Source organism: Tachypleus tridentatus, chromosome 4 (genome assembly GCF_004210375.1).
Source record: "Tachypleus tridentatus isolate NWPU-2018 chromosome 4, ASM421037v1, whole genome shotgun sequence".
Taxonomy (NCBI): domain Eukaryota; kingdom Metazoa; phylum Arthropoda; class Merostomata; order Xiphosura; family Limulidae; genus Tachypleus; species Tachypleus tridentatus.
Window position 1 is genome coordinate 8,198,222 of NC_134828.1, and position 27,316 is coordinate 8,225,537.

At 35.2% G+C, this 27,316-nt stretch overlaps 1 protein-coding gene across 1 annotated transcript in view; it reads left to right on the forward strand.

The window, feature by feature from the left end:
- Positions 1 to 4,395: 4,395 nt before the first annotated feature.
- The window catches only part of LOC143248530 (uncharacterized), a 49,555-nt gene continuing 26,634 nt past the window's right edge, over positions 4,396 to 27,316 (forward strand). The window contains exons 1-5 of the mRNA XM_076496953.1: positions 4,396 to 4,417; positions 11,832 to 11,900; positions 15,298 to 15,647; positions 17,199 to 17,393; positions 19,309 to 19,496. Coding sequence (XP_076353068.1) covers positions 15,446 to 15,647; positions 17,199 to 17,393; positions 19,309 to 19,496 — 585 coding nt within the window. The 5' untranslated portion in view covers positions 4,396 to 4,417; positions 11,832 to 11,900; positions 15,298 to 15,445. The remainder of the gene's footprint in view (positions 4,418 to 11,831; positions 11,901 to 15,297; positions 15,648 to 17,198; positions 17,394 to 19,308; positions 19,497 to 27,316) is intronic.

A 27,316-nucleotide genomic window follows, 5' to 3' on the forward strand; every position in this document is an offset into this window, starting at 1 on the left:
CCGTCAGACTATACAAATAATATTACACTACTTCCTATACCGTCAGACTATACAAATAATATTACACTACTTCCTATACCGTCATACTATACAAACAATATTACACTACTTCCTATACTGTCAGACTATACAAACAATATTACACTACTTCCTATACTGTCAGACTATACAAACAATATTACACTACTTCCTATACTGTCAGACTATACAAACAATATTACACTACTTCCTATACCGTCAAACTATACAAACAATATCACACTACTTCCTATACCGTCAAACTATACAAACAATATCACACTACTTCCTATACCGTCAGACTATACAAACAATATTACACTACTTCCTATACCGTCAGACTATACAAACAATATCACACTACTTCCTATACCGTCAGACTATACAAACAATATTACACTACTTCCTATACCGTCATACTATACAAACAATATTACACTACTTCCTATACTGTCAGACTATACAAACAATATTACACTACTTCCTATACTGTCAGACTATACAAACAATATTACACTACTTCCTATACCGTCAGGCTATACAAACAATATTACACTACTTCCTATACCGTCAGACTATACAAATAATATTACACTACTTTCTGTGCCTGCTGATTATACAAATAATATTACACTCCTTCCTGTGCCTGCTGATTATACAAATAATATTACACTGCTTCCTCTACCGTCTGACCTACGCAGATAAAATTACAATTATGTTTAGATCATGAGGACTTCATGAATCGAAACACAGGGAAAAGCAAAATATTACCGAAAGAGCAAAGACTAGAACAACCTTTGACCGAAGTGACTCCCAACTAAACAAACTGGCATTTATTTCAAGGGTTTCTTATAGACTCTAGAGGTTCAGTCGTAAAGTTAGTCGTGCGAGTTCCAACATACAACGTTATTACTTACGAAACACGCTATACAACGCTGGTATTTCAGACACACTCGTTTGAAGTATTAGTATTTCCTTTGTTTCACTGTATACTTCGTTATTCTAGTTTACATAGGTTCTATCCACTGTTATATGAAAAGAATCAGTTCTATTTCTGTATTTCCGGTGACAACGCTCTTTGTTCCACAGGTGTGGCGGCTGGATCTGGTAATGGTCATCCTCTTCAAAGCTATTCCTCTGGAAAGCACCGATGGAGAGCGGCTGGAGAAGTCGCCGGAGTGTCTCCATTCTAGCCTTTGTGTCAACCCGTTCCATAGTAACGTGACCATCCGAGAACTTGACCTCTACCTGGCCAACTTCATATTCAGTCAAGGTAAAAGAAAGGTCACTGGTTTAAAAAACTAAACAACTGATAAAACCTAGAAGCGAATTTGAGCTTTAAGTGTTGATAAGTGAAATATGTGATATACTTAACGCTGCAGTTAGTCAAGTGGTTCTACCACATAACATTCACTTTAAATAAATAAGACTTCATCTGATTTCCTGAGAATAAATTAATTTATTTTAATCAAAATTCCCACTGTTTTTTAAATGTTACAGCGCGCTATTTGTATTATATTTCTAGGGTTACATCGCGACCTTTTCACTATTTTTACAGTTACAGCTCGATCTCCCACTCTATGTTTAGTGTTACAGCTCTAACTTTGCACTATTTTTAGAGTTACAACCCCAACATAACACTGTTTTTAGAGTTACAGCTTCAGTATTACTCTAGAGTTACAACTCGATATTCCTACTATTTATAGTTACAGTTGAAACTACAATATTTTTAGAGTTACAGCTCGAACTCTGCACTCTATTTTAAGAGCTATATTTCCAAATTACCAATCTAAATTTAGAATTACTGTTCGCACTTTCCAATCAGTTTTAGGACTACGCTGATCAGCTAGATATATGAGGACGTACAATATTTAATTTTAGTCGAAAACTCAATTTCGATTTCTTTCAGAAAACACACAAATTACCAAAGACGTCCTTGTCTGGAAAACTGGGTTAATGGCATGCACAAGTCAGCAGTTGTTCAATACGAACCAGTATTAAGGCTTAAGTTACACCTTTTTTCTATTCTCTTAATCAGCGCTATTGAGTTTTACAGTTCGACAGACGTCGCTTACTAAAGAATAAATGTCAGATGTTCTGAGATAAAAAGAAGGGAAGAGATCACTTACTAACATTAACCAACGAAACAGCCTTTGGATGGTTCTCATTTGTTCCCAGCATCCCATGCGTAGAGAGAGCTTCTTTATTGACAAGGACTCCGTTTTTATCATATTTGTTCTCAACTCCCGCTGTTTGACCACTTCCTGGTCCTATCTAAATGATATTTTCTTGTCGTTGTCTTCTGTCCCTGCTCATGACGTAAGCCTAATGGTTTAGGACTAACAACACGCTGACAATATTTTTCTTTCCTTCGTCTTAGATTATTTTTATTTTTCTTATGAGCTGCTTCAACTGTTTTTCTTTCGTTTAGCACTTTTTATCAACTTCCACATCCTAGAAGAAGGTTAAAGAAAAGGATTAGGATATACGAATTGGTTACGAAAAAAAAAAAAAAGACCCCAAAATTCCTTAGCCACTGTTTTTCCATCCGTAAAAGCTCATGCTGACATATCCACACGTGTATATCATAGTTAATAGAAGCTATCTTATAAAAGATTTGGTCTTCAAAAACACTGGGATCTTCAAATCCTCGTAGATCAAATTAGTCATTTTGTAACGAACTTTCTGTATGTACTGTAATTATATTAAAATAAAGTATGGTAGAGAGATAATTCATTAAAACTCGTTATGATGCTGCTCTGTCTTCATTGCAAAACTTAACGTTTGTGAATACACCAGATGAACCACCTGAGAACTTAAGTAACACCTGATTCACAAGCCAGATTATCACTCAAGTAACACATGACACACTAGCATGTAGGACCTGATACACTAGCCACCTGACTGCTTTAGTAACACATGATTAACTGTTCACCTAGGTACTACAGAAGGACCTGATACACCAGCCACCTGACTACTTTAGTAACACATGATTAACTAGTCACCTAGGTACTACAGAAGGACCTGATACACTAGCCACCTGACTACTTTAGTAACACACGATTAACTAGTCACCTAGGTACTACAGAAGGACCTGATACACTAGCCACCTGACTACTTTAGAAACACATAATTAACTAGTCACCTAGGTACTACAGAAGGACCTGATACACTAGCCACCTGACTACTTTAGTAACACATACTTAACTAGTCACCTAGGTACTACAGAAGGACCTGATACACTAGCCACCTGACTACTTTAGTAACACATGATTAACTACTCACCTAGGTACTACAGAAGGACCTGATACACTAGCCACCTGACTACTTTGGTAACACTTAATTAACTAGTCACCTAGGTACTACAGAAGGACCTGATACACTAGCCACTTGACTACTTTAGTAACACATAATTAACTAGTCACCTAGGTACTATTAAAGGACCTGATACACTAGCCAACTAAGAATGTAGTAAAGAATGATTAACTCACCACCTGAATAGTAAGTAATAGTCTAATACAATAGACACCTGAGTACTCTGGTAACACTTTGTTCAACAGTCGCTTCATACCATAGTAACGCCTGATTCACTACCCACTTAATACTGTAATAACACATTGTTCACTAACCACCTTATTATTCCAGTAGGATCTGAATTGTTAACCATCTAGGTTCACTGATGGAACCTGACTTATTAACCACCTAAGTGTTGTAGTAGGACGGTAAATACCAGCCAGTTGACTCCTCTGGTTGTTTGTTTGTTTTATGACATAAAGCTACACAAAGGGCTATCTGTGCTCTGCTCACCCCGCGTATCGAAACTCGGTTTCTAGTAGTACAAGTACTCAGACATGCCGCTGTTTCACGGGGGCAGTCTCTGGCTGGACGTGACTTATTGACCATCTAAGTATTCTAGCATGACCTAAAGTTTTTATTTTCGTTACCATGACCACTTCAGTATAGTAAGAGGGCCTGTAATTTGTATCATTTTTTCAACTGTGTTTTCGTATTAAAATTCTGTTTTGTTTTACTTTCAAGAATCCCTGCGAGGCTACAGTGAACCAGGACGTGAGAACGACAAATACGAAGAAAGAGGTAACAATAGGACCTTTTCTATATAAATATTAACTCTCTCGTCACAATAGTTTTAACGACAAATACGAAGAAAGAGGTGACAATAGGACCTTTTCTATATAAATATTAGCTCTGTCGTCACAATAGTTTTAACGACAAATACGAAGAAAGAGGTAACAATAGGACCTTTTCTATATAAATATTAACTCTCTCGTCACAATAGTTTTAACGACAAATACGAAGAAAGAGGTAACAATAGGACCTTTTCTATATAAATATTAACTCTGTCGTCACAATAGTTTTAACGACAAATACGAAGAAAGAGGTAACAATAGGACCTTTTCTATATAAATATTAACTCTGTCGTCACAATAGTTTTAACGACAAATACGAAGAAAAAAGTAAGAATGGGACCTTTTCTATATAAATATTAACTCTGTCGTCACAATAGTTTTATAATTAAGTGTTTATTGTTGGCTTTGAAAGAAAAGTTGGTAAGTTATACACAAAGTATGTTAAGTAAACAACTTAATTTAACTCATCAAGTTAACTTCTGTAAAAGTGAAACTGCGAATTTAATCGCTTGTGACAATTGTAAACGTTTGACACTAGGAGGATTTAGTATTCCAAAACATAACAAAACGTGGCAAGACAAACAGACGTGCAGGAACATTTCAGATAGGGTATAAAACTAGTAAGTGTTGGAGTAGTTCATAACACAATGAAGTTCTTTAGTTAGTGTACGGGTTAACGAAATGTTTTAGGTATGTATATGACAATGGAATTTTTCAGCTAGAGTAATAGGCAAGGAAACGTTTCAAGTAGTGTATAACACTACATCAAGTGGTAATGTGTAATATAACGAAACGTTTTAAGTAGTGCATAAGACTACATCAAGTGATAGTGTGTAATATAACGAAACGTTTTAAGTAGTGCATAAGACTTCATCAAGTGGTAGTGTGTTAAACAACGGAACGTTTCAAGTAGTGTACAAGACAATATCAAATGGTAGTATGTAAAACAACGGAACGTTTTAAGTAGTGCATAAGACTTCATCAAGTGGTAGTGTGTTAAACAACGGAACGTTTCAAGTAGTGTACAAGACAATATCAAATGGTAGTATGTAAAACAACGGAACGTTTTAAGTAGTGCATAAGACTACATCAAGTGGTAGTGTGTAATATAACGGAACATTTCGAGTAGTGCATAAGACAACATCAAATAGTGGTATGTAAAACAACGGAACGTTTCAAGTAGTGTACAAGACTACATCAAATGGTAGTATGTAAAACAACGGAACGTTTCAAGTAGTGTACAAGACTACATCAAATGGTACTATGTAAAACAACGGAACGTTTCAAGTAGTGTACAAGACAACATCAAATGGTAGTATGTAAAACAACGGAACGTTTCAAGTAGTGTACAAGACTACATCAAATGGTACTATGTAAAACAACGGAACGTTTCAAGTAGTGTACAAGACAACATCAAATGGTAGTATGTAAAACAACGGAACGTTTCAAGTAGTGCATAAGACAACATCAAATGGTAGTATGTAAAACAATAGAACGTTTCAAGTAGTGTACAAGACAACATCAAATGGTAGTATGTAAAACAACGGAACGTTTCAAGTAGTGTACAAGACAACATCAAATGGTAGTATGTAAAACAACGGAACGTTTCAAGTAGTGCATAAGACAACATCAAATGGTAGTATGTAAAACAACGGAACGTTTCAAGTAGTGTACAAGACAACATCAAATGGTAGTATGTAAAACAACGGAACGTTTCAAGTAGTGTACAAGACAACATCAAATGGTAGTATGTTAAACAACGGAACGTTTCAAGTAGTGTACAAGACTACATCAAATGGTAGTATGTTAAACAACGGAACGTTTCAAGTAGTGTATAAGACAACATCAAATGGTAGTATGTAAAACAACGGAACGTTTCAAGTAGTGTACAAGACAACATCAAATGGTAGTATGTAAAACAACGGAACGTTTCAAGTAGTGTACAAGACAACATCAAATGGTAGTATGTAAAACAACGGAACGTTTCAAGTAGTGTACAAGACAACATCAAATGGTAGTATGTTAAACAACGGAACGTTTTAAGTAGTGCATAAGACTACATCAAATGGTACTATGTAAAACAACGGAACGTTTCAAGTAGTGTACAAGACAACATCAAATGGTAGTATGTAAAACAACGGAACGTTTCAAGTAGTGTACAAGACTACATCAAATGGTACTATGTAAAACAACGGAACGTTTCAAGTAGTGTATAAGACAACATCAAATGGTAGTATGTAAAACAACGGAACGTTTCAAGTAGTGTACAAGACAACATCAAATGGTAGTATGTAAAACAACGGAACGTTTCAAGTAGTGTACAAGACTACATCAAATGGTAGTGTGTAAAACAACGGAACGTTTCAAGTAGTGTACAAGACAACATCAAATGGTAGTATGTAAAACAACGGAACGTTTCAAGTAGTGTACAAGACAACATCAAATGGTAGTATGTAAAACAACGGAACGTTTCAAGTAGTGTACAAGACAACATCAAATGGTAGTATGTAAAACAACGGAACGTTTCAAGTAGTGCATAAGACAACATCAAATGGTAGTATGTAAAACAACAGAACGTTTCAAGTAGTGTACAAGACAACATCAAATGGTAGTATGTAAAACAACGGAACGTTTCAAGTAGTGTACAAGACAACATCAAATGGTAGTATGTAAAACAACGGAACGTTTCAAGTAGTGTACAAGACAACATCAAATGGTAGTATGTTAAACAACGGAACGTTTCAAGTAGTGTACAAGACTACATCAAATGGTAGTATGTAAAACAACGGAACGTTTCAAGTAGTGTACAAGACTACATCAAATGGTACTATGTAAAACAACGGAACGTTTCAAGTAGTGTATAAGACAACATCAAATGGTAGTATGTAAAACAACGGAACGTTTCAAGTAGTGTACAAGACAACATCAAATGGTAGTATGTAAAACAACGGAACGTTTCAAGTAGTGTATAAGACAACATCAAATGGTAGTACGTAAGACAACGGAACGTTTCAAGTAGTGTATAAGACAACAACAAGAGGTAAAGTGTAAGACAACGGAATGTTTCGAGTAGTGTATAAGACAACAACAAGAGGTAATGTGTAAAACAAGTTGTCAGGTGGCTCATATTACTGACATGAAGATTTACCCTCTTCAATTAAATATGTAATTTATATTGAGACGCTCAAAAATGATATACAAATATCCCTGACTCGACTAAATTTCATCTAACGATATTATAATTTAGGAAGTTGGTTTCTATATGGAGGCTAAGCCACATGCAACCTTGTACTGACTCTAGAATTCACTCTTCTCAGAATTAGAATTTGTTGTTGTTGTTTTCGCAGCCATATTTCCCGCTATGACAAGTGGATCTATACAATGTTGAAGGCCTTGAAAAGTTGAATATATCGTCCACATAAGCACGTGAAAATACAGTATTGGTCCCTTCCTGTTTGGCAAAATCTCAACGTTTATGTGAAGCAGCGAGTGCACCTGGATATAACACTAGTTGGGGCTTAGTAAAGACCTTGAAATAATTTGTAGTTATTACACACTGGTATGTGGGTGTAGAAATTCACTGCTTTTGAAACACCCTTACATTACTACTGATGCAACTTTTATGCTCTTTGTTTAAAGGAATGAAACTCCAATCGATTGGTTGTGTACACTGATGTCTGCGTCATATTCTTGGTCTGCTAATCTATTTACTTAAGCCTATTTCAGTTTAGATAGAGCTAGTAAAATAATTGTTCTTAAAATGTGTAAAACAAACCTCGACACAAATTCTACCGTAGACGAGATTCCAGATTGGTAGAGTGAGAACTGATGACGATGCATGACGTCATCAGAGATAATGAATACGCCTTGTTTTTCATTTGTTGTTTTTTTTTATTTTTTTCAATGTCAGTATAAAGATTGTTCCATTGTTATTTAAATTGTTTTCTGTGAAACTCAATAAACACAGGAAAGACTTTTCATTAACATTTTCCACTGCCACGTTTATAGAAATAGAACGTTTTAATTGTTAGATATCCATTAATTTAACCATTTTATAATTAATTTACAATATATCTTTATTTAAGTGTATTCGTGTTATCTGTAATGAATGTTATTGCGGCTTACAAATCGTCGTTTGTTAAGTTGCTGCTACTGCCCTCTGTTGACTTAACAGTAAAACTCAAGACTTATGGTGTTAAAAACCTCGTTTCGATACCTATGGTGGTCATGGTAAACGAACAGTATTTTTCTACTGATAGAACATAATGGTCCGTAACCCTTCTTTATACCACACTACCAATGAAAATGAGACCTCAGAACCAGCGGCGACCCCTGACGCACACATAATAGATTAATCGTGATTTATATTAATAAAACAGTAAATTAAAATCAACATACGCTAACTTTCGTTTTAGCGTCTCTCACACATGAGTGACGCAATATGTTGTTACACTAATGTGATTCACATTTAAATTTGTAAGTCATTAGTTGAGTCTGATTCGTAAGGCTTAAGCTTTTGTTATAGTTTTAAAATAATGTTTAGGCAGAAAAACATTTACTTGTATACACTTGTATTGCATGACAATAGTAAAAGAAATTATATGTATCTATGTATGTATGTTACGAAACAAACATTTGAATTGTTAATCTTTGTCTAAATTTTTTTTTCAACTGAGTTACTTATTAAAAAGATAAAATGTTAGAACAAAAAACAACGTGTGACGTGGTCCTGGAAGTCAGATTAGTATTTGGTATAAAAAATAAATTTAGGTCAAAGCGAAATTACATAAATATAACCTTGGGAGTGGACAAGTTAAGATTGTTGGTTAGTGGAACACTGCGATTGCTTACCATTTTGAGAATCGGTGTTTTGTCTCTCTTGTAATGTTTTTTCAAAGATTCTCACGTATTTCCTGGTTTGGGACAACTGTGCCAGCATAATGCACTTCCCTAAACAAGTATATTCACGAAATGTTTCTAGATTTCCTTTTAACCGAATATCGAAAGAATGTAAACATGTACTGATCCTTTTACGCAGTTAAATCTTGCATATGTCGAAAGTTAGAAACTCGTAATACTTTGTCTGCTTGAAGAGGGGCGAAACCGTCTGACGAGGTGGCACAAACACTTGTACAAATTGGTATAAATTAGATTTTTTTCCCTTTTACCTCCCGATAAACGTCATTTCGAATGGTCACTGATGTGTACAACGTCGAATGCTGGTAAAATACATTTAAAAGTTTTCTCTTTTCAGTAGTACATCAAAATTCCTCTTTTCTGCTTTGATGAATATAGAATTATTTCCGTCTTGATGTTATGTGAACATTTCAGAAGAATACTTTTCTCAGCCCCAGCAACCAATCTAACTGCTACAGAATAAAGCAGTCCAACCGACATGTGAAATATTTTGTTTATTTGTTCACTTGTGACGGCCCAGCATGGCCAGGTGGTTAAGGCGTTCAACTAATAATCTAGTCTTACACTGATGAATTAGGGACGGCTAGCGCAGATAGCCCTCGAGTAGCTTTGCGCGAAATTAAAAAAAAACACGAAAACAAACCAAAACTGACAACTTCCGATTAAATACGAAGAAGGCACTTGATGCTAATGTTGTTCACTGTAGTTCGAATATTATGAACCTTTTTTTTTAGGTATTAACGCCGATGGTGGAACCTAAGGAAATTCCGAAACGTTCATATTCAACATGTTTATTGATACTAACATCTTTTAAAATCTATCATGAAACGTCATTTTCCACTGATGAATCAGTTACAACTTTAAATGCAAGATTTATAATTTTTTTAAAATTAATTATGAGAGTATTAATTTTTTTTGCATGTCTCACAAGATTTAGTATCATATTATTCTGGTTATAAAGTGTGTTTTATGTATTTCTCCCCAGGTGTCAATGTCGTTTGTTTTTAAATTTTGCGTAAAGCTACACGAGGGCTATCTGCGACAGCTGTCCCTAATTTAGCAGTGCAAAACTAGAGAGAAGGCAGCTAGTCATCACCACCTACCGCCAACTCTTGGGCTACCCTTTTACGAACGAATAGTGAGATTGATCGTCACATTATAATGCCCTCAAAGCTGAAAGGGCAGGCATGTTTTGTGTGTTTATTTGTTTATTAATTTCGCGCAAAGCTACTTAAGGGCTATCTGCGCTAGCCGTCCCTAATTTAGCAGTGTAAGACTACAGGAAAGGCAGCTAGTCTTCACCACCAACCGCTAACTCTTCGGCTACTCTTTTACCACAGAATAGTGGAATTAACCCTCACATATTTTTAGCATTGCTAAGTCCGCAAACTTACTGCTAAGCCACAGTTTAAACGTAAAGTGATAGTTACTTCTATATTTATTTTAACACCTACCACTCGAGTCAGTTTTGGCCTTGATGTGGACCAGAAAAAGGAGGGTCATTCTGGAAAGGTTTGGGTTGTTTTGATTCCACAAAATGAAGACATTTGGCAATATTTTCGAGGCGTCTTGTGAGTGGACTCGTGACCTGACCCGAGTGGAAGGAACCAACATGGAGAAGTTAAGTTTTTAAAGTAAAACAATGTAGAAGTGAGGCATGCTTGACATGTTCAAGATATCGTTGTGAAAGTGATGGTTTTACCGTAGCGATTAAATTAAAATGTGGCTCCAGATTGGATAAGAGAAGACAAAAATAAGTCATCTAGCATTAGTCTCGAGGTCTAGGTCATTGGACCAGACCCTTGGTTGAACCCATGACCTGTCCCGAGACCACGAGATCCAACATGTAGATGTAAATAAATTTAAACGATGAAGCAATGAAACATGTTTGAAATAATGTGATCTAGAATGTGATGGTTTAACTGTAGAACGCCAAGGTCGGATGAGGGAAGACATTATTCGAAGATATCCCAATCAATTTGACATACCACGTGAATAGAAGATTCACCAATTGATTAGTACATTGACAGCAAAACATCACCAACAGGTACAATCGTATTGTTATTTTTAAAAAAGAGGATTGGATTAATATATAACGCATCAGTAGTTTCGATATTTTGTGAAACTAATAACACAGTAAAACCCAAAGATGTACTGTTGAAGTTGAAGTACACACACGATGCATTAAAGAGGACTTTCATGTCGATTATCAAATTCAAAATATCATTTCCAGAATGAAGAGTAAATAAAATAAAAATGGTATAATGCCCAGTATGGTATCACCATAGTGTAATCCACAGGGATGTCACTATGTCATTTAATTTGGGTTTTTGCTCTGGGAGTTGTGCTTCGCATCATTCGTCGAGATCTATCTAAGTAAACCTAAATCACCGGTTTCTGGAACGACCCCCTGTTGACCACCCTGGGCTGAATCATGTGTCATATCTTTCGATTTATTTTATTTAGAAGGAATATAAGATGATAATTTTGCAGTTTATTTTAACTTAAACTTCACACGATAACTGTGTTAGAGATTAAATTCTGAGATACGAAGTTAGCGACAGGATCACATACAAAAGTTGTAATGGTTTCCAAACGAGACTCATTTGAAAACTGTATTTTTAGCGATTATTTTGTTTAAGTATGAAGTGACGTGTTTTGTGTTTACTTGATAAATCTCGTGCTTTATTTAATTTACTGTAATATTTAAAGTGTCCATCCTTGAAACCGATGGAACTTCTTTTACAGACACCTGTATGAATACGGTCGTTGCAACAGGAGTTTTTTCGTCTCTTGAGTTACATGCGTTGTCCAAAGGTACGTTCATGTTAATACTCTGTGTATTTAAGACAGGGCAAGTATTATAATTTTGTGTAACTTCATAATGCCATCGGTCATATGTATTCAACAGATACTGCAGTAATCTTACAAAAAAAGTAATTAAAATCACATCTGTGGGCAGAAGAAAGCGTCCCAAAGTAAATATTTATGATAACAGGAGGAAGGCGTCCCAAAGTAAATATTTATGATAACAGGAGGAAGGCGTCCCAAAATGAAGATTTATGATAACAGAAGGAAGGCGTCCCAAAATAAAGATTTATGATAACAGAAGGAAGGCGTCCCAAAACGAAGACTTATTATAACAGGAGAAAAGCGTCCCAAATTGAAGATTTATGATAACAGAAGGAAGGTGTCCCAAAATAAAGATTTATGATAAATGGATGAAGTAAAGATTTATGGTAACAGGAGGGGGGCGTCACAAATTGAAGATTCATGATAACAAGGGGAAAGCGTCCTAAAATGAAGATTTTTGATAACAGGAGGAAAGCGTTCCAAAGTAAAGACTTATGATAAGTAGATCTAAGTAAGAGGAAGGCGTCGAAAGATGAATATGTCATAAATGATGTCTCTTTCTCACTCTTAGGGTTAATGAATCAAGACAGTGAATCCTAGGGTTCCAGGTTCGCGACCTGTTGTCCCAAACCCCTCCGCACTTTGTGGTCATAGCTAGTGTATAAGAATAGTGGTCAAACTATCACAGAAGAGTCGGCGATGGTCCAGTTGAGTAGTCTCTCAGCTCAAGATTAGTAACTACTAGAACGGACAGTCTATGTAGAGCTTTACGGGAAATTACGAAACAAAATATGAAAATTATACGTGCCCCTAACTTATACATTGAAAACAAAAGTTGGTTCGATATTTTTGAATGTTAACAACGACTGGTTTTACAATCGGTGAACCATTGTTGTCACACCAGTATCATTATAATAATTAACAGGTATCGAACTTCAGAAGATGTTAGATAGAATGTGTCTCAACTGTCGTGACGAATATTGGAAAGCGTGGTGAAGTGTAGATAGGTAAAGAAAGACAAACATATGGCTAAACCAAATGAGACTGTTTTAGTAAGGTATAATGTATAGTGTAACAGTGCTAAGATAAGAGTACGGTGTGTTTTACATAGTGTAACAGTGTTTATATCAGATACAGTTTGTTTTACATAGTATTACAGTATTGAAATCACAGTACGGTGAGGTTTATGTAGTCTAGTCGTGTGTACCAACATTATGGTAAGGGTGCATATTAGTCATCATTCAACGAATATTATATTTGACAACCAGATACTGGTGACGGGTACCAAAAATTAGTGAATGGGTCTAAGTAAATATAACGACAGTTGGGCTAAACAACTTCGGTGTTTGTTTTGGTTAGTAATGTAAGAAGACCAATACAGATGTTATCTGTGTACTTCATTAAGACCAATATTGATGTTATCTGTGTACTTCATTAAGACCAATACTGATGTTATCTGTGTACTTCATTAAGACCAATACTGATGTTATCTGTGTACTTCATTAAGACCAATATTGATGTTTTCTGTGTACTTCATTAAGACCAATACTGATATTATCTGTGTACGTCATTAAGACCAATATTGATGTTATCTGTGTACTTCATTAAGACCAATACTGATGTTATCTGTGTACTTCATTAAGACCAATACTGATGTTATCTGTGTACTTCATTAAGACTAATACTGATGTTATCTGTGTACTTCATTAAGACCAATACTGATATTATCTGTGTACTTCATTAAGACCAATACTGATGTTATCTGTGTACTTCATTAAGACCAATACTGATATTATCTGTGTACTTCATTAAGACCAATACTGATGTTATCTGTGTACTTCATTAAGACCAATACAGATGTTATCTGTGTACTTCATCAAGACCAGTATTGATGTTATCTGTGTACTTCATCAAGACCAGTATTGATGTTATCTGTGTACTTCATTAAGACCAATATTGATGTTTTCTGTGTACTTCATTAAGACCAATACTGATATTATCTGTGTACGTCATTAAGACCAATATTGATGTTATCTGTGTACTTCATTAAGACCAATATTGATGTTTTCTGTGTACTTCATTAAGACCAATACTGATGTTATCTGTGTACTTCATTAAGCCTAATACTGATGTTATCTGTGTACTTCATTAAGACCAATACTGATGTTATCTGTGTACTTCATTAATACTAATACTGATGTTATCTGTGTACTTCATTAAGACCAATACTGATATTATCTGTGTACTTCATTAAGACCAATACTGATGTTATCTGTGTACTTCATTAAGACCAATACAGATGTTATCTGTGTACTTCATCAAGACCAGTACTGATGTTATCTGTGTACTTCATCAAGACCAGTACTGACATTATCTGTGTACTTCATTAAGACCAGTACTGATGTTATCTGTGTACTTCATTAAGACCAGTACTGATGTTATCTGTGTACTTCATTAAGACCAGTATTGATGTTATCTGTGTACTTCATTAAGACCAGTATTGATGTTATCTGTGTACTTCATTAAGACCAATACTGATGTTATCTGTGTACTTAATTAATCGTGTGTAATTTTATACTTTAACTACGTCTCGAATAGTTACCAAAACGGTAGCACTTCCATCGTAAAACTTTCACCCAAGTTGATTAGAATTGTGATTTTTGACCACATTGTATTCTATTCTCCAGTAATAAATATATTTTAAAGTACATCCTGAGAAACGTTGCGGTTTATGACAAGGCCACACATCATGGGGAACATAAGCATACGAACTGCTCTTAAAGAAGTTGTTAAAGGAAACGAGCGCAGCCGTTGTAGACGATGAGGCCTAGCTATTCAGGCTTTTACAAGGAAGCAAGTTTGTCGCTGGCCTTTTAAAACCCGAAATGTCTCTTATCCAGTTTAATGATCGGAACTTCTAATATCCTAACACATCGCCTGAAACAACATTAGTTATGCGTGTACGTGATATCAACAGAGCTTTTGAAAAATCTTTTCAAATAATATATTTAGCCGTATAGCTCAGACTAAATCTGTCGACATGAACAGATTTAAACAATGACATCGTTTTTTATTGTTTATTGTGAATTAGAGAAGTTCTAAAACTGAAATATTTTAGTAATTTTGTATTGTTTCTTTGTTCATTCATATATATATATATATATATATGGATGGAATATATTGATTTGTAAATGGTCCAAGCTGTTGATATCAAGAAATGTATGTTTTAAATAGTAATTCCATCGTATTGCTTTACTTCTTCGTTCTTTGTGAGTTGTTAGGCTACTATGTTGTAGGAAAACTCGAGAGTTACTTTGACGTACACGGTTACTTATATATCTATACATTTCTCTCTCTCAAGGTTCTATAATGCATCCTACCAATGGCAGTCAACCACCCCTCAATATGATAAAAGTGGAGTCTCCCACCAGCTACTACAATAGTTATTCTTCTCCGACGGGCTACAGGGATTAGATCCCCCTCCCGGGGATCATTTACCAGAAGAGGGAATGCTCGGTTCTTCCCCTACACATCACTCCCATAGCCCAGCTATTGGATACCGTACAAAACGTCTACGTCGGTTCTCCTACAGCGAAGAAGACATGACTAGAACAGCTGAAATTAGCGGATATTACTGTCACTCTGCTGCTGATCTGACCAATCATGCTGTGTGGGGAAGTGACGTGGAACACGGCAGAATTCACATAGTTCGTGAGTTCACTATGTAAACATTAATAATGCCTATAACTGTCTAGAGAAATATCTTTATATGTTAGTTATAAGAGTTAATTTTTTTTCATTTTTGTTTTTCGCAAATTCACAGTTTATCTAACTTTGTTTAAGATATTTGGAAGACTGATGCTTATAAGTAATTCATATAATCTAAAATAAAACAATGTTATTGTTCCTCTTAAGCTGATTTTTATATTTTCTTAGTGGTTGTTTCACTTTAGCCACTCCAAATGTAGATAAAATCTAGTGTTTCCCAGTCCTAATTTAAATACTATACATCAGTACTAGAATCCAGCGTTTCTGAGGGCCTAACTTTAGTGTTATCAGTACAAAATGTGGATATAATCCAGTGTTTCTCAGGGCCTAACTTTAGTGTTATCAGTACCAAATGTGGATAGGATCCAGTGTTTCTCAGGGCCTAACTTTAGTGTTATCAGTACCAAATGTAGATATAATCCAGTGTTTCTCAGGGCCTAACTTTAGTGTTATCAGTACAAAATGTAGATATAATCCAGTGTTTCTCAGGGCCTAACTTTAGTGTTATCAGTATAAAATGTAGATATAATCCAGTGTTTCTCAGGGTCTAACTTTAGTGTTATCAGTACCAAATGTGGATATAATCCAGTGTTTCTCAGGGCCTAACTTTAGTGTTATCAGTACAAAATGTGGATATAATCCAGTGTTTCTCAGGGTCTAAATTTAGTGTTATCAGTACAAAATGTGGATATAATCCAGTGTTTCTCAGGGCCTAACTTTAGTGTTATCAGTATAAAATGTAGATATAATCCAGTGTTTCTCAGGGCCTAATTTTAGTGTTATCAGTACCAAATGTGGATACAATCCAGTGTTTCTCAGGGCCTAACTTTAGTGTTATCAGTACAAAATGTGAATATAATCCAGTGTTTCTCAGGGCCTAAATTTAGTGTTATCATTACCAAATGTAGATATAATCCAGTGTTTCTCAGGGCCTAACTTTAGTGTTATCATTACCAAATATAGATATAATCCAGTGTTTCTCAGGGCCTAACTTTAGTGTTATCAGTACAAAATGTAGATATAATCCAGTGTTTCTCAGGGCCTAACTTTAGTGTTATCATTACCAAATGTAGATATAATCCAGTGTTTCTCAGGGCCTAACTTTAGTGTTATCAGTAGTTCTTGCTTACTGATAAGACAAAATTACCCTTGAACTTAATGTAATCTGAATTTTTTTTTAATTATGTTTTGTCTATTTTTTTTCGCTTAATATTTCTACACGTACGCATTAAAAACTGTAGAGTTTTAAGGACTGAGAAAACCGGCTAAAGGATGTTTTCCAACATTTTTCTTTTCGAAAATGCAACCAAAGTATTTTGTATTGAGCTGGTTTTTTATTATTTGTTTTTTAATTGATGTAAACTGGATGAGACGAATTTTACGCATGTGTCAGCACCACGAAACACTCAAAGTGTTTTTAAACATTCACTTTCAATATGACCACTACACGAAACAATGTAACAAAAATAATCACCCATATTTCTGGCCCAACAGGAACAGGACACCCTCCTGCACTTCCCTCCTCTCACTTGCTTCAACCAGCTAAAGTCAAGTCAGGAACACCCACCAGTTTCGATCCTGTCAGTGGAGGGTCACCAAGCTTCCAAGTTACCCCGAGAGAAACTGCGATTTACACCCAGGAGGCTCCCAGGGCAAACAAAAAGCCGGTATCTCCTCGTAACAGTGAAAGTACGGTCATTTGTAATTATTTTTAAAATACAATCATAGCTCGTAAACTCCTTTGTTTATACTTTTGAATGTGGGCGGGGCTGAAATACGCCAATCGCAGCGTCTCCCGTCTTCTGTTTCGTTATAAAACGTTATATTAAACCAGTTGTACCTGATACTCGGAACTCCCAGATGACAGAAGGCATGAAACAAGGGGACTATTACACTCTTTGTTTAAATGTTTCCCAGTAAAATGTATTCAAATAACAATTTTAAAGTTCGATGAACTTTTAAAAGTCACATTACGAAGAGAGACAGCTAATGTTTCGAGTTTGTTTCATTTTTGTTTCGTTTACATAAAAATCGTATAAAAGTAAAGTACAAGTAATAAACCTTTTTCATTTTTCTGATTTTATTTTAAATATGATAATGTTAATTACATTTCTGTCCTAACATACTTGTGTACAGTGTTAGTGCGGTATGTAATTTGTGTTTAGCCCTTGTCATACCCACATACTTTATAAGTATGATTAATAATATTCAGACGAGATTTCCTTCTGTTCTTCCTCATCATTCCTGGTTTATAAATGTGTTTGGTAATATTCATACGAGATTTCCTTCTGTTCTTCCTCATCATTCCTGTTTTATAAATATGTTTGGTAATATTCAGACGAGATTTCCTTCTGTTCCTAACCATCATTCCTGGTTTATAAATATGTTTGGTAATATTCAGACGAGATTTCCTTCTGTTCCTAGCCATCATACCTGGTTTATAAATATGTTTGGTAATATCCAGACGAGATTTCCTTCTGTTCTTTGCCATCATTCCTGGTTTATAAGAATGTTTGGTAATATTCTACTTACTGGTGTTTATCTGTTGTAACATCCTATGTTAAAGATACCAGTAGCCGAATATAAACCACAGAATGATCTAATGAAACAATCTACTTACTGGTGTTTATCTGTTGTAACATCATGTGTTAAAGATACCAGTAGCCGAATATAAACCACAGAATGATCTAATGAAACAATCTACTTACTGGTGTTTATCTGTTGTAACATCATGTGTTAAACTTACCAGAAGCCGAATTGAAATCATAGAATGATCTAATGAAACAATCTACTTACTGGTGTTTATCTGTTGTAACATCATGTGTTAAACTTACCAGAAGCCGAATTGAAACCATAGAATGATCTAATGAAACAATCTACTTACTGGTGTTTATCTGTTGTAACATCATGTGTTAAACTTACCAGAAGCCGAATTGAAACCATAGAAAGATCTAATGAAACAATCTACTTACTGGTGTTTATCTGTTGTAACATCATGTGTTAAACTTACCAGAAGCCGAATATAAACCATAGAATGATCTAATGAAACAATCTACTTACTGGTGTTTATCTGTTGTAACATCATGTGTTAAACTTACCAGAAGCCGAATTGAAACCATAGAAAGATCTAATGAAACAATCTACTTAGAGTGTTTATCTGTTGTAACATCATGTGTTAAACTTACCAGTGGCCGAATTGAAACCATAGAAAGATCTAATGAAACAATCTGCTTACTGGTGTTTATCTGTTGTAACATCATGTGTTAAACTTACCAGAAGCCGAATTGAAACCATAGAATGATCTAATGAAACAATCTGCTTACTGGTGTTTATCTGTTGTAACATCCTATGTTAAACTTACCAGTAGCCGAATATAAACCATAGAATGAACTAATGAAACAATCTACTTACTGGTGTTTATCTGTTGTAACATCATGTGTTAAATTTGCCAATGGTCAAATTTAAGCCATATAATTAACTGAAATGTTTTAGTTATTAGTACTCTAGCATTGTTAATACATTTTATTTAACATAATCTTTAGTGACGAAGCGCTAACCAAAAACGCTATTTAAGGTTTATTTTACACATATTTATTGATTTCAGCTCTAACTCATCAACCAGGAACAGTAAACTTAGCTTGTCCATCTTCGTCCAGCTTGGGAGGTCCTGTAACCCCTTCTGGATCATATTATTTGGGATCAGGCCTCGGAAAATACCAAGAAAATGGAGATACATTTTCTGACTTTGTTAACCTTGTTTGTCAAGAAGCCCAAAGTACTGAACCTCAGCAAGTAAGTAGACAAATATCAGTGTTTTATTTATCTTTGGGTCTAAACTTCTGTTTATGTAACTTCCAATATGCTGAGGCTAATGTAACAACAGATAACATTTTTTTTGTAAATTACGATCCACAGATACAGTTTATAACGTTTTATTTTTATGGTAGAAAAATGTTCAACTTGAATTAATGTTAGCCTTGCGTTTTATTACTATACTGTAATATTATAATTTTTGTAGGCCTAGTGTATAATGTATTATTATTATAGTGCAATATTGTAATAATTTTAGGCTTACTGAGTAATGTTATAATGTTTGTAGGCCTAGCGTGGAATGTTGTGTTACTTTACTGCAATATTATAATGTTTGTAGGCCTAGTGTGTAATGTTTTATTACTTTACTGTAATGTTATAATGTTTGTAGGCCTAGCGTATAATGTTGTATTTCTTTACTGCAATATTATAATGTTTGTAGGCCTAGTGTGTAATGTTTTATTACTTTACTGTAATGTTATAAAGTTTGTAGGCCTAGCGTATAATGTTGTATTTCTTTACTGCAATATTATAATGTTTGTAGGCGTAGTGTAATGTTTTATTACTTTACTGTAATGTTATAAAGTTTGTAGGCCCAGCGTATAACGTTGTATTTCTTTACCGCAATATTATAACGTTTGTAGGCCCTAGTGTGTAATGTTTTATTACTTTACTGTAATGTTGTAAAGTTTGTAGGCCTAGCGTATAATGTTGTATTTCTTTACTGCAATATTATAATGTTTGTAGGCCTAGTGTGTAATGTTTTATTACTTTACTGTAATGTTGTAAAGTTTGTAGGCCTACCGTATAATGTTGTATTTCTTTACTGCAATATTATAATGTTTGTAGGCCTAGTGTGTAATGTTTTATTACTTTACTGTAATGTTGTAAAGTTTGTAGGCCTACCGTATAATGTTGTATTTCTTTACTGCAATATTATAATGTTTGTAGGCCTAGCGTATAACGTTTTGATACTTTACTAGCTTGGTCCAATCCGTTTAAAATGATAGGTTGGAACTATGTTAAAACCGTCCGCCAGAAACCACCGCCCTTCCTTCATCAGGTTTTGTTTATGAAACTTCTCTTTTTACAGTTAAGATGGCTGTTGCACTGTGTAAGTTCATGCGACCCATACAGTCACGATATTTGTCCCTATTTAGGTGATGTGACCTATAAAGTTAATATGATTGTTACTCTTGTAAACTGACGTCGCCTATATAGTTAAGATAGTTTTGGCCCCTGTAAACTTATGTGACCTGCATGGTTAAATTAGTTTTTGCCTCTGAAAGCTGATGTAACCTACACAATTATGCTAAGTTTTGCTCCCGTAAGTTGATATGATCTATGCAGTTATGATAGTGTTTGCTTCTGTAAGTTGATGCGACCTATACTATGAATATAATATTTTTGCGTTTTGAAGTTGAAATCTAACACATGTATATAGTTTCGTTATTAAGCGATACATACAAAAGGAACGTAACCAAAACACAATTACTTCTTACATATATTAGATTGTAATAATATAAAGCTTCAAGACCTAGTATACAATGTTGTATTAATTTATAGTAATAATATAATACTTACGGGCCTAATGTAGAATGTTTTACTACGTTATTGTAATAATGTAATGCTTAAAGGCTTATTGTACAATGTGTTTACTCTATTTTAATAACATAGCATTTACAAGTTTATTGCGCAACGTTTTATTACTTTACTAGCGTATAGCCTGTCAAAAATGACGGAACAAGTACTGCCACCCCCACCCATAGTATACCCTGACGTCACATTTCGTAGCTAACAGAAATAAATAAATTTTGCAAAATCAAGCTTAATCAATTAAAAGATAGAAATGTGCAGTCTAGACTCTAGGCCAGAGGTCCCAAAACGTTTTGACTGTCGACCACTTCATGGAATCCTTGACCTTTTATCGACCCATCCATTCTTTTAACTAATAAAAATCTATAGGTCATAGTTAAGATTTAAAAGTACCTATTTTAACTTGGAAACCGAAGAGGATTGTTCGGGTTTGAATAATTGTTACATCTTTACCTTGCATAATGGTCTTTTATCATTAACTTTTGAATATAGGTCTGCCAGATAGAAAAGATGATTTTTATTCTTTTTCAACTCATCACATAGAAAGGAATCCACATCTGTATGAAACTCCACAGTTGAGTCATACAACTCAACAAGCCTTTGCAAGCAAACATCTCTTGACAGCCACCTCACGTCAGTATGCAACAGTAATTGGTTCACCAATTCATTATTTTTTTCACATAGCTTAGCAAACAGTCGCGAATTAAGTGGATGTGCTTTGATTTTACTTATCAATCTGATGCACAACTTTAAAGTATCATGCAATTCATCACTGAGATTTTTTGCCACAAGGTGGTGTCTGTGTAATACACAGTGAATAGTACGCACATCGGGAACCTTTTCCTTAAGAAAGGTAGCAAATTCTCTGTAACAGCCAACCACTGAAGGTGCGCCATCTGTGGCAACCGCAGTTATATTGCTGAGTGGAATACTGTGCTTGTTTAAATATTCCTCCAAGCATTGAAAAATCGTTAACCCGTTTGCATCACCTTTAAGACACTTTGCGAACAAAAACTCGTCAATAACTTATTTTTGAAGTTGACTAAATTACCTCACATAAGCCATGAGAATGTTTGAACTACCAAAAGTTGACTCATCAAATTGAATAGAAAACTTACGATGCATAAGCTCAGATGCCAAAGTTTTTCCACATGTTCAGCCATCTCAGATAATTCTGGAAAAGGCCACTTTTAACTAGTTAACTTGTTTCATCAAGTTGGATGGAAAACTTACGATGCATAAGCACAGATGCCAAAGTTTTTTCCACATCTTCAGCCATCTCAGATAATTCTAGAAAAGGCCACTTTTAACTAGTTAACTTGTTTCATCAAGTTGGATGGAAAACTTACGATGCATAAGCACAGATGCCAAAGTTTTTTCCACATCTTCAGCCATCTCAGATAGTTCTAGAAAAGGCCACTTTTAACTAGTTAACTTGTTTCATCAAGTTGGATGGAAAACTTACGATGCATTAGCTCAGATGCCAAAGTTTCTTCCACATCTTCAGCCATCTCATCAACACGTCTTTGAACTGTATTTGCACTTAAAGGCAAGCATTTTAAAACAGGACCAGCGTCTTTTTTCATAACAGTTTCAATCAGTTCTTTAATTGATGGTATTATGATCTCCTCTGCAATAGTATACGGTTTTCCTTTCTTTGCTATATTGAGAAAAATATTATATGATGCCCTTAACCCTCCTTCATTATCAACCTGAACATCATAAATATAACATTATATAACATTATATTTGGTCGATGTTTATATTTTTCTTTCAACGTTCTAAAAAAATCAAGAACTTTATCTTTCTTATGAGGATGAATTCTTCGAAGGTGGGCTTTCATCTTTGCAGGTTTCATAACATCATTACTAAAAACCTTTTCGCATAGGAAGCACATAGGCTTCGTTTCATTTGTAATCGAAGATATGAATCCAAGTTTCAAGTAACCTAGTGAATATTGTCGGCAATTCTTTATAGGATCTGCGGCTGCCATTACAGTTAATGGGGTCGTGGCTAAAGTTAAGTAAATGAACTTTATCAGCAGGGTACAAGAAATACAGATCAATGTTTTAACTTTTCAAATTTAAAACAAAAGCAAAAGCGCATAGAAATATATAAAGTAATAGAAATATATGAACTAGTAGAGACTGTATTTAAATGTTAGCACGTGACCACGTGGCACAACGTTACACACTTTTCATAGACTGCAAACACAAAATTTTCGTTTATTTATTTTAAATACAGTACTTTGATTTTTTAAACTTTTAAGTACTGTTTTATTAGTTACGATACCTAATGTCCTTTTTAAACTAAACAAACTCACACCTCCGCCTCTGTATATAGCAAACACCAATAAATAATTAAAATAACCAAGTTTTATTAATTTACTGTAATAACATAAATTTTACAGGCCTAGCAATACTGTTTTGGTAATCAGAAATGTAAACAAGAATGAACCTAAAACATACTGAAGAGTACGTCACGCTCACAATGCTTCCTGATTGGCTCAATTACAACTGTCAGTTGGGTGGGCGAAGAGTAAACGACTCTCTGTCCAGACTCATAAATGACTCATGAATGTTTGTACAATTAATTTACAGCTGGTATTTTTATTTCCTTGATTATACGACTGTTGATTTTTCCACAATATATTATGTCGATTTGACCAACAATATTTAATAATGTTTTTGTATTAACAATCTATAATCGACCCCCGAGTGATTTGCGACCCCCGGAAATGTCTCATTGACCGTTGGGGGTCAATATCGACCACTTTGGGAACTCCTACTCTACGCAGTCAAACATCAGTAAATTCCTATGTGAGGCAATCAAAATTAAGATCATTCATAGAATAATTATTGGTAAAAAATCAGATTAAAAACTTATAAAATATAGAAAATAGTTAAATATAGAACCAATTTAAATTTAAAACTGAATCGATATTTTTTTTTTACTTTCATGATACATTTTATGCACTTGTTTCTAGGTTAGGTTATCTATCCACAATACGTCTTTACTTTCGGCTTATTATACCAACACTCACAACACTTATAAGGTTTCACAGAAATTCCTCTTACCACACGTTGCACACCCCGTTACTAAAATTAAAATCTTAATGGGCAGCCAGTAATCGAACAGTTCGACCTGGATAAGTATATTTTGGCTTTTATAACTCCTATTTTGAGAAATAAAGTGCGACATGACACACAAACTAGCTTTTAAAACAGGTTAAGTAGTAATATTATAATGTAAGCAGGCTTATTATACAATGATTTATTCGTTTATTTTCATAATATAATGTTTACAGGCTCAGCTTCTAATGTTTTGTTACTTTATAGTAATATATAACGTTTACAAACTTGCTATACACTTCTTATCACTTCGTTGTAATAATGTAGCGTTTATAGCAGTGGTTCTTAACCTGGGTTCAATCGAACCCCAGGGGTTCGATGAGTCAGTGTCAGGAGCTCAGCGGAGGTCAAGACACACACACACTCGTTCATCCAACTCGTATGATTCGTGACATCATGCTCCACTTGACCATCATTGGCTGCGGCTGATCACGTCACATCACTTGGCCTTAATATCTGTGCTGCAGAGAACTTCGTGCGCTTAGCAGTCGACTTGTGACTGTAGTAATCGTGTGTCATTTGTGATTTTTTCCTAATCTTTCAATCCCTTCATACTAACTTTGTCGAGCAAAAACAGAAAGTGGTCGGACGAATATGTACAATATGGATTCACGTGTATAACGGAACATGATGGGAGTCAGCGTCCTCAATGCATGATTTGCAACGTCAAGTTGAGCAATTCTAGTGTAGCACAGGCAAAACAAAAAGAACACTCATTAAAGCTACATTGAGATGGGAAATACAAGAACTCAACGCTTGCTGAATTCAAGGTAAAGAGAGCCAGGTTCGATGAAAAGACTACTTTACCTGTTCTCGGTTTTGTACCCATCGACAAACTGATCCTCACAACATCATACGAAGTTACGTACTTGATCGCAAAGCAGGGAAAACCACACACTATTGGTGAAGCACTCGTAAAACCAGCTGCGTTGAAGATGGCGAATATCATGCTGGGAAAAGCTGCTGAAAATAAATTATCCCAAATTCCTCTTTCAAATGACACCATCAGCAGCAGAATAGATGACATGAGCGATGCCATCTTGGCTCAAGTAGTTGCAGATCTAATTTCAAGCCCAGCAAAATTAAGCCTTCAACTCGACGAGACCACCGACGTTTCCAATCTAAGCCAGCTTGTTGTATTCGTGCGCTATGTGAAGAACGACGAGATAAAAGAAGATTTTTTTTATTTTGTAAGCCTCTTACAACAACAACTAAGGCAGCCAACGTGAAGAAACTTGTGGATGACTTCTTCAGAGATAACGATCTTTCGTGGGATATGGTTTCTGCAGTTTGTTCAGACGGAGCTCCAGTCATGCTGGGACGAAACTCTGGTTTTGGTGCGCTGGTGAAAGCCGATGCACCACACATCATTGTAACGCACTATGTTCTGCACAGGCATGCGTTAGCAACAAAAACCTTGCCTTCAAAACTGGCAGAAGTATTAAAAATTGTAGTGGAATGTGTGAACTTTGTGTGAAATAGTGCCCTGAAGCACCGCATTTTCAAAGAGCTGTGTAATGAAATGGGCTCTGAATTCGAGGTACTTCTGTACCATTCTAACATTCGGTGGTTATCCCGGGGAAAGGTGCTGAATCGTGTTTTTACCATGCGTGTGTAATTAGCCTTATTTTTGCGAGAACACCAACATTGTCATGCAGATTGCTTCGAAAAATCTGAATTCATTCTCATTTTGGCGTACATGGCCGATATCTTCAATGCTCTCAATCATTTCAAACAACAGATGCAGGACGGTGGAGTCAACATCATCGAAGCGGAAGAAAACCTGAAGGCTTTTCAAAAAAAAGCTACCGTTATGGAAACGACGAACATAGAATGATAACTTCGCAAACTTTCCCCTGCTGGACGACTGTGTAAGTAAGATCGAAGATGTGTCTGAAATCAGAGACATTTCTGTACCCGGGGAACTGAAGCTAGCAAGTGCCATGCACTTAGATGAGCTCGCAAAGTCTCTTGACAGATACTTCCCCACCAGAGAGTCATATCCTGCATGGGTGAGACAGCCGCTCACGTTTAGTGTTGCGACAGCAGATGTCAATGATGAATACCTCGATGAAATCATTGAACTTCAGCAGAGCCAGGCTCAACAGCAACCTTTCAGAACAACAACGCTCTCAACGTTTTGGTGTCACCAAATCGTAGCGTACCCTCTTATTGCTAAGAAAGCCCTTGAGATACTCATACCGTTTATTACAACGTATCTTTGCGAGCAATCCTTTTCGAGGATGGTAGACATAAAAACGAAAAAGAACAGACTTTGTTGTGAAAATGATATGAGAGTGGCACTTGCCAAGGTGAAGCCGCGCATTTCTGAACTTGTCTCTGAAAGGCAACACCAAAAGTCACATTGATTTGCAGTAAATATTCATTTAGTTATGTTTTTGTTTTTGTGCGAAATTCATGTTTTGTTGGTTTTGTTCTTTGAACACAGTGATATTGTGTGCAACTGATGCATGGTTCATTTTGTGCACTAATAAAATATCTACTTATGTTTTGAATTTGAAAAATCATATTTTATTTTTCCAATTACGAAGGGTTCAGTGAATGCAAATACGAAACTTCCGGGGTTCAGTACTTCCAACGAGGTTAAGAACCACTGGTTTATAGGCTTACCATATAATGTCTTCTTACGTTGTTGTAGTAACATTGTGTTTACAGGCATAGTGTATAATTTTAAGTTTCTTTATTGTAATAAGATAACGTTTACAGGCCCACTATGCAAAGTTTTATTAATTTATTATAATAATATAAATTTTACAGGCCTAGCAATATTGTTTTACAACTTCAATGTTATAATATAACGTGTGCAGGCTTCTTATGTAATGATTTATAACATTATTGCAATAATATAACATTTACAGGCTTATTATACACTTTATTACGTTATTGAATAATATGATGTTTACAAGCGTATCTTGTAATGTTTTATTATTTTATTGTAACAATACAACGTTTACAGGCCTGCCGTAAATGTTTTACTCCGTTACTGTAATAATATGACGTTTGCAGACTTAGTTATAATGATTTGTTGCTTTACTGTAATATACAACGTTAACA